Genomic DNA, 12,391 nt, shown 5'->3' on the forward strand with positions numbered 1-12,391 from the left:
CTTGTACTCTCTCTGTGCTACTTTAGGGCATGTGCTTACAAGATGGGCGCTTGTCTCGTTACACTGGTTTTATAGTAAGGAACGTCCATCGGTATTATTTAAGAAAAATCGTCTCATTAAGGGAGGATTTCAGGAATTAAAGATGTGTTACCTTCCACATAAAGCGCGCACCCCAGAGCCCAGGCAGGAAACTGTTCCTTAGGAATATGTGACAACATGGCGGCTGCATCAATATAAACAGCGTGTCCACCAGGAGGAGTCAGCACTGGAATGCGATGTTCTTTCAGCAAATCCGCCAGCATTTTCACGAATCCAACTTGATACCGCAGATAATCTTCATCCAACACTTCGCGTAACCCCACAGCCATGGCTTCCAGATCTCTCCCGGCCAGTCCCCCGTAGGTGAGAAATCCCTCGGATATGATGAGTTCTCTGCGACATTTATCAGCAAGTTCCTCATCATTCATGGCCAAGAATCCCCCGATATTCACGAGGCCGTCCTTTTTGGCGGACATGGTGCAGCCATCAGCGTACGAAAACATCTCTCGCGCGATTTGAAGCGGCGTGCGATGGGCGTAGCCCTCCTCGCGAGTTTTGATGAACCAGGCGTTTTCAGCGAAACGGCAGGCGTCCAGGAAAAAGTGAATTCCCCGTTGACGGCAGAGCTTGGAAACCATTTTAATGTTCTCCATACTGACAGGCTCTCCACCAATGGCGTTGTTCGTTATCGTAATCATCACCATGGAAACCCTACCTTCCTGATCTTCTGATAGCAACTGCTTCAGTTTGTTGATGTCCATGTTCCCCTTGAATGGCGCCTTTTTGTCAGGATCCAAAGCTTCAGGGATTGGAAGATTAACCGCCTTGCCTCCATGTTTTTGCACGTTAGCCAGTGTTGTGTCAAAATGCGCGTTGTTAGGCACCAAGTCGCCCTTATCTATCGTACAATGGAACAGAATGCGCTCAGCAGCCCGGCCTTGATGCGTGGGAATCACGTGCCGGAAGCCAAAGATGTCCTTGACGACCTTCTCAAACTTCCGGTAGCTTGGTGAGCCGGCGTAGGATTCGTCACCTTTCATGATGGCGGCCCATTGGTCAGAACTCATGGCACCCGTGCCCGAATCTGTTAACAGGTCGATGATGATATCTTCGGAGTTCAACATGAACGGATTGTAGTTAGCTTCTTGGAGATGCTGAATTCTTTGCGCTCGGGTTGAATGCTTAATCTTTTCCACAGCTTTGATTCTGAATGGCTCAAAAAATGTCTGAAAATGGTGCTCCCACTCCATCACTGGTTCGTTCTATCGGTAAAAAAAAAGGATACGCAAAACTGTGTGTTAGGTTAACTAATGTTTTGGGAAAGAATATTTGATTGAAACATCTTAACCTGCCGTGAAATGATTGCTGTATGAGTATTTTAAGTGCTAAAGACGTGTTCGCTTGCATGTGGCTGCGTATTTGCTAGGTTGCGCAATGCCTTCTAACGCGTTCTAATCATTCATAAAAAAATTCAATACCTCTAATCACAGAAGATGACTTGCTTTACGCGTGAATTTCCGCGCTTAGCGTGTTTGAAAATGTTCACTTCAATTTTTTTTCATTGGCCATGATAACGCAATTTATATTAAATTCTACTAAACGTAACTAATTGGTTTCGTCATGGATTTCTTTAAATCGTTAATGTACCATTCAGATATCAAGACACTGTGGCAGGGCCCTGCAGGGTGGAAAAAAATACGGGAGTCAAATTGCGATTGATTTCGGCACTAATACGTAATTGATCCAAAAGGAAAGATTTTCTTCCTGATTATTTTAAGGGCGATGTTAGCATTTTCTATTTGTTTTTCTAAAGCAACCATGAACAAATCAAGCCGTAAACTGAACGGGAAAGAAAACAGACGTCATTATTGATTTAGGATAATGAATGAACATTGTTTGGTTTTATGTTGCCGTATTTAAACTTGTTATCCAAATAACCATTTTGTAATTTAGTAATATATTTAGAAAAACAAACAATCTTTGTTTTAGAGCTGAGGACATTACTTTAAATAGAAGATTTCTCCGTGAAGAATTGCGATTTCACAGTTGCATTAAGGAATCCTGTAGGCGAATAACGACTACTGTGTTAATCACACCGAAATTGCGCGAAGTATAAGAAGATCGAAACGTTTTTTTTTTTTTTTTTTTTTCCCACATCTTGCGTTTTTCCTTAAAAAAATTATAACATTTTCGAAATTGTGCAGTATATCAGTATTTTGGATAAACTTTCAACTGGTTTTACTGATGCACAGTTGAACAGCTGTTTTGAACAAGACAATAAGAATTTGCGTGACATCAAACCAGTTATATTAATTTCGAACTCAAGACTACCTCGACCAAAACAAAATTGAAAGAAAGAAAACGAAACTCGTCGCGCACAATTTGCAATTCCTTCGTCAAGCTTGATCACATACTGTAGTGGCCTTGCGTTCGAGTGAAAACTTTTTAGTAATATTTTTCTGCCGTGGTTTCTGTTTTTATGTTGCATAACAAAATTTGGGATTTTACTGATGTTGCGAAACAAACTTAAGGATTTTTTGCTGGCTTTGGGGGGTATTTATTACTAACCAAAAGTTGAGGAACACGCGTTGTTTTAGTTGTTCTAAATACATGAAAGTCACCGCTAAACGTTTAAAACATTATTACAAATTTTAGGACGGAAAAGAATTACTTACGTCCGTGTTAGTCTTGCTTTGAGTTTCGTCTCCCGGATTTAAACCCTCCCCGCTATGATGTAAAATTAGTTCCGGCATTTTTGAAGAACGCTGTTCAACTCCGGAAGGTTCCTGTAGAGAAACAAATGAGATTAAATCATGGTATTTGTCATGGTTGACAACGGCTACGGAAGTGCCGTTCAAATAGATTGTCACTCACATGTTAATGCGAAAATTTATCATCTTGTTTAATTTCGCAGCTCATTGGTCTGAATTTTTCCTTGGCAGCTGAGTGAAGTATTCATACTTCGTAAAAAGGTTGACCCCGGAAGTAAAAATTTCGGCATCTGAGCATTAATTTCTTTGACAAAATGGTGGGGTGGTGCTTTCTCCGGCCCCTCCTTTGTCAGTCTGCCACTGGTTTGGTCGTGTACAGTTGGAATTAACTTTGAATACTAAATTTGCTCAAACGACATCTTTAAAGTTCCAGCAACTGAAGACGAATGTAACTCACTTAGTATCGACTATATTTGAAACAAAATACACGCTTAGAAAAGCCATCACCAGATTAAGTTAGATTTCTATTTTTTGTACTGACCTTAGAAAAGTTTAAAGTAAGCTGATGCTCTGTACAATTCTAGGGAATTCAAGATTTATAAGCGAGGGATCCTCGTAAAAGAAGTTAACAACTTAAAAAATTTCAAAGCAGAGTCAGAGCAACTCGGAAATCAGCGTTGAAACAGATCATTTGAATCCATGTCGGATACTGTGCAACGCTTTTATCAACCGGAGCTATCAACTTTTAGGAACTGGCTAGTTATTCCGATAGCCGATTCACACATGTATACGCCTACTCAATATATTCACATTCGGAAATTGTAAGTGGTTACACTACAAACTTTTTGAAGTTAACCTTTTAAGTCCAGGGTCAAATTAGACAATATACATATTTTGTATATGGTTCTAAGTGCACGAGTAAACTGGCAGTGACCAGGCGCATCCGAAGGCTTTTGTAACCTCAACATTTCGTCGGTGGTTTCAATGGTGTTCTTGATTTTTGCCAGTGATTTCAACCGTTTTGTTGACTTTTGAAAGTGATTTTAGGTGTCGTCGGCTAAATTTTTGTCACTAGTTTCAACGGTGTTGCAAGTTGTGAAGAAAAACTATAGCTTTTCCATCGAAAGTCATTTAAACAACTCCGTAACACGAGAAAACTTATCCCTTTTGTTTTAGGAGGGGCAAAGAGCTTTGCCGCTTTAGCTGTGAAATGAGGTCAGCTAGCATTTTCGGAAAGCCAACAACAGTTTGGAAAGATCCTGTGCCCTAAAACTTTCTGCTTGAAAAAATATACTCAGTTTCTTCCTTCTTGGCAATCTTTTTGCAGCAAAACACGTATTTTAATTTTTCGGTTATTGAGCCGGATACTTTTAGGAGAGCAAGAGATAGATGTGGAACAAACAAGAAAGATATGTTTTTTAACGTTACCTTTTGTCTCTAAGGTTTCCCAACACCGTCTTGCAACCAAGCAAGCAGCAAGCAGCAAATTGCAGCCGGAAGAAATGGCAAATTCGCCAAATTCGGAGGACTTATATAAGAATGGAACCGGACTAATCTTGACAAAAGAAACTCTTTCTTGTCAAAATATTTCTCACTTTAATGAGTTAAACAGCGCTCAAAGGAAGCGAACGCAAATAAACATGAGCTAAAATTGCACAACTGTTTGTTCAGGAACGGTGTATACAAGTTGCCGTTTTTGCTCGTGTTTGCCTTTTCACAACAATGGTGAAAAAGTTCAAAGGTTTCCGTAATGGTGAACCGCCTGCCCTTTAAGTTTCCGTGGCCAGGGTTGGAGTGCATTTTAACGCAAGAACTTTCACGGGGTAGTAGGGTGCTTAGCTGTAAAAACAGTCAATATTTATGCTCAAATAGATCGGAAGGCTAGTTTCTAAAGACATTGTGGTGCTGCGTCGGTGGGGGATGGAGTGCAAACGAATATTCATACTTGCTGTGATCGAGGCCGGAAGTAATATTCTCGGCATCCGAGCATTAATTTATTTGACAAAATGGTGGGGCCGTCGGCTTTGTCCGGCCCTCCTTTGTCAGTCTGCCACTGGTTTGGTTGTGTAATGATAATTTGGATGCTTTGAATCCTAAATTTGTTCAAACGACAGCTTTAAAGTTCCAGCAATTTAAATTCAATTTGAATGTTACTGTTAAGGAGGCTCGCAGCAGTTTTTCTGGGCTTTCGGTGCATGAAATTTTGAAATTACAATCTCGCATAGAAGATAAACTTCGATCTCCTTCATACTACATCATCATTTCAACAAATGATCAAAGTTAATTTGCTCATCGGTTTCCGAGCAACAACTGTTACCATAGCAACGGTAGCGCATAGCCTCTTTTTTAAAACATTGTCAATTATCTTGAAATCTAGTCAGACACTTTATGACGAAACTTTAGGGATTTAAACTATTCAATCTAGACAAGTTGTAGGCGAAATTAGAAAAAAATCTGTAAGAGCGTTTATAAGTAAATAATGAATTAATTTTACGGGGTGATTTTGTTTATCGCCGCATTTTCACCAATATCACTGGCAAAATAAAAATTGACATTTTGTCTTTTCAGTTCAGAGGTCTTTCCTCATAGCCAAACCATTCAAATGTATATCGAGCTTCCTGGGTGTCTCCGATTTTAAGATATTTATGTTCGAAAAGAGTTAAAATAAAGAGCAGATGAATGAAAAAGTTCCAACTTTGCATAAATCGAGATCTTTAAAATGCCTCCACAGATTTTTCTGTTAAATTACAAGCGGTTAGAGTAAGAATTCTTTTCGACATTCGCTTAAGTTTTAGGCTCAAGAACCAAAACGGGTGTTAGATAAGAAGATTGAATCTTGGTTAAGTTTCAGTCGTTATTCGCTTTCTCCGAACAAGAGTTATATTTTGTTTAACCCGGTCTATTTCACTGCTATTGACGTGCTTTGAGTATTTATCATAACTTCTCAAACTCATTAATAATTCAAAAGCCAAAGACAAAGGAAATCATGCACCGTGACGTGTTTGGAAATCTGATGAAAAACTCCTTGTTTTTGCATCCTTAATTTCTCCTTCAAAATCAGTTTGTTTGAGAAGTTATATCAAACACTCGTCACAGTGTTTCATCACAATATCAAAAACCTCGAAGTTCGTCAAAAATACCCCGCTACGTTTACAAAAAACTAGTAAATACTAAAAGCAAAACCGCGGACATCAGTCAAAAGAAATGGCTCATTGACTGTGAACTCGCAAACAAGAAAAACATAAACTGGACCTCTGCTTACTGTTTAGCTAGACGTTGTACCAAAAGCACTAAACTTATCGAATTCCATTTCAAATTCTTGCACAGACGAATGCCAACTAATAATTTTTTATGTAAAATCGGGTTACAGGACAACACTAACTGTACATTTTGCAAAGAGACACCGGAAACATTAATTCATCTTTTCTGGTCATGTGAAAAAATATCATCTTTTTGGAATGGTGTAACCGAATGGTTGAGGAAAGCTCATTTGATATCCGAAGATTTTACTATGGAAAACACTATCGCCTTGGGGCTGAGGCCGGACACTTCAAAATTTGCACTCCAAATAAACTACTGCCTTCTGTTAGCGCGATATCAAATATGGTTAGCTAAAACAAAAGCAAAACTTCCCAGCCTTTTGCAATACCTGCATTTACTGAAATCAAGGTATGAGGTAGAATCAAACAGTGGGGACAGCAGAAAATGGGAACCTCTTGGAGATTTTATAAGTATATGAACATCTAATTACGATTAATTTTTTCTAACTTCTCTCCCCCCCCCCCCCCCCTTCCTTCACACTCCCCTGGCATTTTAGTCAATTTTGAGCCGCATACCATTTTGTAAACGTATAAAACTGTTTTGCACAACTTAAGTACTAAAAGCACTGTAAGTATATTGTATTGTGAGCATTGTAAGTATTATTAGTTGTAAGTATAGCATGTACAATATATTGTTAGTATAGTAACCATTGTAAGTATTGTAAGTAGGGCTTTGTATTGTATTTATTGTATTGTATTGTATTGTATTATGTGTCATATGTGGTTAATAAACATTGTTAACACGCAAAAAAAAAAAAAAAAAAAAACTTCTCAAACTCATTAATAATTCAAAAGCCAAAGACAAAGGAAATCATGCACCGTGACGTGTTTGGAAATCTGATGAAAAACTCCTTGTTTTTGCATCCTTAATTTCTCCTTCAAAATCAGTTTGTTTGAGAAGTTATATCAAACACTCGTCACAGTGTTTCATCACAATATCAAAAACCTCGAAGTTCGTCAAAAATACCCCGCTACGCAGCGTATTTTCAACTCTCTTCTCGGTGTTTGATATGTGATGAAACACTGTGTCTCGTGTTTGATATATTACGTGAAGTCGTGCAAAGGGTTGTATATGATGGTATAGGGTTGAAATTTTTGTATATGGTTCTAAGTGCACGAGTAAACTGGCAGTGACAAGGAGCATCCGAAGGCTTTTGTAACCTCAGACATTTCGTCCGTGGTTTCAGTGGTGTTCTTGTTCTTCAGCAACAATTATTCTTAAAAACAGTAAAATACAAAGCAATGTATGGCTTTTTTTCCAAATTGAAGCTTTATTATCTCTTAAAAATGCATGCAGTTTTCTTTTTGGATACCAAGAACACTTGCTCAGTGTAGTTTTAAACCGCGCAAAAATATCCCTGTATTAGTAGGCACCACCGACCTAAAGGAAACCCATGTATCTCGAGATACGCAAAACGTATGAGCAGTAACAAAAGTAAGCACCGTCCTTAATTGCAAATTTCATTGTCACTTGTATTAAAAAAAAAAAACAAAGAAATGTTCATTAGTAACCCCTGGTGCCATTTGGTAATTATTTTATGGAGTTTTTAGCTTAAGGTTAAGAAAATGAAATTTAAAGGTGAGTCACTCTATGAGTTGAAAGAGCTTGGCAAACTTAGTGCTCACTGAAAATTTGAGCATGATATATTAAATAGTTTTTAAGAAAATATGAACTTTCAAAGTATCAAATTATACAGTAACCACCTACATAAGAGGACAAGTGGATTAAGAACCTCCAGGCTGAAATTTGTCATTTTAGACACTTGTTATATAAGAACCTTACAATACATATATGAAGACCTATTCGGGCTGACCTTGAATAAAGTAGGTTCTTAAATGTGGGTGTTTACTGTATTTAATACCAAAGATTTGTCTATAGCCCACTATATGGATAAACCACCCCTCTCCCTCCCAACAAACAAAAGGCTTTAATGCTAATTCTTTTTACTTAGCCCTATCTCGACCAGGCTTTTTGTTGTCTTTTGGGGCCAGAGATATCTGAGGAGAGATAGTACGTCCAAAGATGTCTCCTTTGACGTCCGCAATGCAAAGTGATGATGTCTATGACGCTGTAATGATATCATGATTGTCAAATGGCAGCCATCTTGGATTTCTGGATTTCTCCAAAACTTCAGGAAAGTGCCAAAATTACAGTCAACCCAGGTCACGCGTGAACGATATTTTTGAAATTTGAACGGAGTTTTGAAATTTACATGTCAGTTTTGAAAATCGCAAACGAGATTTCAGAGTTCCCGTATAAATTTCCCTAGCTTATTGACGGTATAAAGCTATGAATTTTTTTTTACATTGCAAAATTGAATATTTCAAAAATAACAATTGTTTCCCAAGTATTTTGAATCTTTTTTTCAGTTAATGCGTCTTTTTCAGAACGATTTCCAGCGAAATGTCCAACATTCCATTCACACGTCGGACATTACAAAGAGAAATTCGAATGTTTATTTCATTCTTGGAAATACTGTTCACGCGTGACCTGGGTTGACTGTAAGCGAAAAGTAATCAGAACCAATGAAGGAACACTAATAAAAAAGTTGCTCACGTCATAAGTCATAAAGTTTCAAGCCATTTGCGTGGATATTAACAAAGTTATTCAGGTTCAAAGTCGCTGTGGGTAGAATACCTCCAAACCCCCCCCCCCCCAACCTGGTCTAGATATGGTTAAAACAGATTTGTGGTCAGAAACAAAATAAATCAGTCAAGCATCAGTTCCTCTTTAGTGTCCATTATTTGCATTTTGAAGAAAAGTAAGATGCTTAAATTAATTGTGGCTTTTTAGCCTTTTGCTCAAAAACTAAATACGGAACTTACATGATAATCAGTCTCTCTGACAAAATAGATCTTATTTGGAACAACTTGGATTTCAAGTCAAGTCACTTGTGATAGCCTTGCACAAAACCCTTAATTAATCCCAGTCAACTGAAAACTGCTTGACAAATTATATATGAGATATTGACATCAGCATTTCCACTGACAACATCCTCATGAGAATATTATCAAGCTTAGAATCCTTAAAACTCATAATCTTCTGTCATTTGCTATTGTTCTCCATAGTAACGTTGCTTTAAAGTCCTGTACTTCCTTAACATGTATAACGCCTCTACTTCTTTGATGACGTACTCTCCTCGGGCAATTAACATCTTGATCTTTTCAGGATCAGTCTCATTCTTGTTTTTCATGAAAGCCCGTTTCAGTTTGGTTTTGAAGTATTCTTCTCCCATTGGATATTCTCTCCCAAGAAATAATAACTGCAGAGAAAAACAACAACTTCAATTATTAAAATACGACAAGAAAGGTGAAGTGTCATCTGATGGGTTTTTTTAACCTCTTTTGAAAAAAAGGTGAAATAAGACCTTCATATAGCTACAAAATAATTTTAGAACAACAAGAGGAAAGAAATAAACTCAATTCTTGAAAGGAGCAAGTTAAGATCTGTTGTAGTGCATTTTGAAAACAAAAATGCAATAACTTGAAAACCATTAGCCTGACATTTTTCAAGCTTCATTCCATTCCGACCTACTCTGTCTCTGGCCAGAGGCACTAATTGACCAGGCCCCAGTTGTTCAAAGAGCGGATAACTATCACTATCCAGCGGAGCAAATGTACTCCAACTAACGCTTTTGGCAAGTTTTCCACACAATCCCACATTTAAATAATTATTTGACACACGCTTCTACTCTATCCACAAGTTATAGGGCTATCGGCAAAATCTTGCACACATTTAATCTGCAGGATACCGACCTATCCAGTGGATAAAATTGTCTGCTCTTTGAACAACTGGGGCCAGGGTTATAATTTATAACAAAACTAGACAACTATATTTTAGTTTCTGTTGACAGACAAACTTTTTTGGGTTTTGAAATAATTATGACAACAAAATTCATGAGAAACTTCCCCTTTAACAAAAACATTTTCTTGTTCAGTAAAATGGAGAGATACATGTATAGTGGTCAAGGGACTAACTTAAAGGGGAAGTATCACACAAATTTACCGTCATTTCAAAACCCAAAAATGTTTGTCTGTCAGCAGAAACAAAGAAATAATTGTCAAGTTTGTTCTAAATTATCACCCCAGTGCAATAAAATTGTCGATTAGTTCCTCTGGCCAGAGACAGAGTAGGCCAGTATGGATTGAAACTTGAAAAACGCTAGGCTGTTTTTCAAGTTCTCGCATTTTTGTTTCCAAAATGCGCTAGAACAGATCACAAGTTGTTCCTTTCAAGAATTGAGTTGGTTTCTTTCCTCTCATCATTCTAGAATTATTTGGCAGCTGATTGAAGGTCTTATTTCATCATTTTTAACAAAGATACCAAAAACCCCATGATACTTCCCCTTTAATGGGAATGAAAATATCAGAAGATTAGCACATATTATCCAAATAACAATTTATTCATTTCGTCATTTCCTTCCTCTTGTACCTTGTCCTTGGGTAAGAACTTTCCCTCAAATAAGCTACCCTTCCACAACAATAAATATTGAAATAAGGACCTCACATCCCCATGTTTCTGTTTTGGCAAGTAATGCGACAACAAAGTTTGAGTAATAAGATTTAGTTGCGTTTATCACTGACACTGTAAATCATAATAAAGTTGAGCTGGTCTTGACTACATCATTTTAATACAAAAATAAAACATAGTCTTTTATTCAAAGCGACATCTTACAACTTCCACGTCCATTTGTACAAACTGTGCTGCTACAAGAACTATTAATATCAACAGCTTTGTGTATAAATACACAGTTTACGACATGTTGTTGTTTACATTAAAAGGGTGCCTGGAAAAAAGCCCTAAGTGACTTCTGATAAATTGCTAGATTCTCCTTCCGAATTGCCTTGTATTCTCCTGAGAAGCAAAAGGAGAATTTGACCACACATCAAAAGTCACTTAGTGCCTTATTCCACACACCCTCTTCACTTGTTTGTTTGTTCATTGATTTCTTTCTTCATTTGAGTGATATATACTGCTTTTAATAAGCTAGTCATACGAGGAGCAGAAATTTTACAAACAGTTGGTAGCCTTAATTATATACAACATTCTCTGACCTGCTTATAGAGATTCTTCACTGCAAACCGCAAGCTATTAGGACTTGTCATATTAATCCTCAAAATGCATCAAGTCTGAAACCAAAACAGATAACTCCTTTCAACATAGGGTCAACATTCCAGGCTACGATTACGCTGTATTAGCATAAGTTATAAGAATAGTTTTGAATTTTTTTTGTTGATGGATGCCTTGATGAAAGAGCACTTTGTATGAATAATTTACCACTGTGTATAATTTAGAAAGCTTATGTATACATGATGATGTGTTACACAAACGGGGCAATATTTTATTGATGAACATCTATCTATTGACTATAGTAAAAGTTTACAGCCCTTCTGTGGAGGCACAGAAGTATAATAGCGGTTAACGTGTTGGACTCTTAATTGGATAACTGGAACATCGGACGGTTGGTGGGCTGATCACTGGTCCAAGGCCAGTTTGGTCTCTGCATTGCTGTGTTGCTTCCTTAGAAAAGACACTTTACTCCACGTCGTCTCTCTTCAATGAGGTGTATAAATGGGTACTGGAGACATAACTTACTGAGGGAACCCTCCAATATACCAGCATTCCATCTGGGGGTAGCAATTCCCCTGGTTGTTTTATGTTACAGAAACCAGGTTAAGCTATGGCTGTGTGCATCACTTAGGCTTGAGTGTGACTTTACCTTATCTCATTTATCTGGAAAAGTTTAGGCTCAAAGAAAAAAAATGACAAGTTTTTACAATCTTGAAGGAATCTTGAGGAACCGAGTCAAACATTAACAACATAAATGACCATTTCAGCTGGAAAGTTTAATTTTTATAAGCTTTCCTTTTTGCACAATACCGTAAATAGCTAACCTCAGATCAACAAGGCTTACGGCAAAACCTTACGTAATCAATATTATTTAAATTAATAAAGGTTCTGATTTCCGCATTTTGTTATTTGAGGTGGATAATCTAGCCTTCAAAACTCTGCTTCCCGATAGCCATTTTCACAAATCGATGTTGACCAAACATCTATTAATTGCGAGCTCGGGTGAACGCTGAACATTCAAAACTTCAATATTAAAAGTACAATGCTTCATGCATGACTACAAAGGACAACATTTTCGAGGAATATTTCGCTGTTATTACGTACTCACCTCTTGCGGATTCTGACCAAGACAACTATTCGTCCAATGAGATAACCCTCTTCATTACAAAAGAGTTGCCATCTCAAACATGTCCATTCATTGTTACTGCTTTTTTCCAATACTTCTTATATGAGTCGTCTCAAAACAAAAT

General features: G+C 37.5%; 2 protein-coding genes across 2 annotated transcripts in view; both read right to left on the reverse strand.

Moving 5' to 3' along the window:
* LOC146486126 (uncharacterized) overlaps positions 1–2,823 on the reverse strand; it is a 4,759-nt gene extending 1,936 nt beyond the window's left edge. Inside the window, exons 1-2 of the mRNA XM_085095818.1 lie at positions 2,715–2,823; positions 152–1,301 (exon numbers count right to left, since the gene is read on the reverse strand). Coding sequence (XP_084951944.1) covers positions 152–1,301; positions 2,715–2,792 — 1,228 coding nt within the window. The 5' untranslated portion in view covers positions 2,793–2,823. The remainder of the gene's footprint in view (positions 1–151; positions 1,302–2,714) is intronic.
* Positions 2,824–8,638: 5,815 nt separating this feature from the next.
* Positions 8,639–12,391, reverse strand: LOC146486127 (electron transfer flavoprotein regulatory factor 1-like). Its single transcript, XM_085095828.1, has 3 exons — positions 12,250–12,391; positions 11,126–11,200; positions 8,639–9,333 (listed from the first exon to the last, which is right to left on the reverse strand). The coding sequence occupies exons 2-3, from the start codon at positions 11,174–11,176 to the stop codon at positions 9,124–9,126; spliced, it is 261 nt and encodes an 86-aa protein (XP_084951954.1). The 5' UTR covers positions 11,177–11,200; positions 12,250–12,391; the 3' UTR covers positions 8,639–9,123.

Source organism: Pavona decussata, unplaced genomic scaffold (genome assembly GCF_977016875.1).
Source record: "Pavona decussata unplaced genomic scaffold, jaPavDecu1.1 SCAFFOLD_21, whole genome shotgun sequence".
NCBI lineage: Eukaryota > Metazoa > Cnidaria > Anthozoa > Scleractinia > Agariciidae > Pavona > Pavona decussata.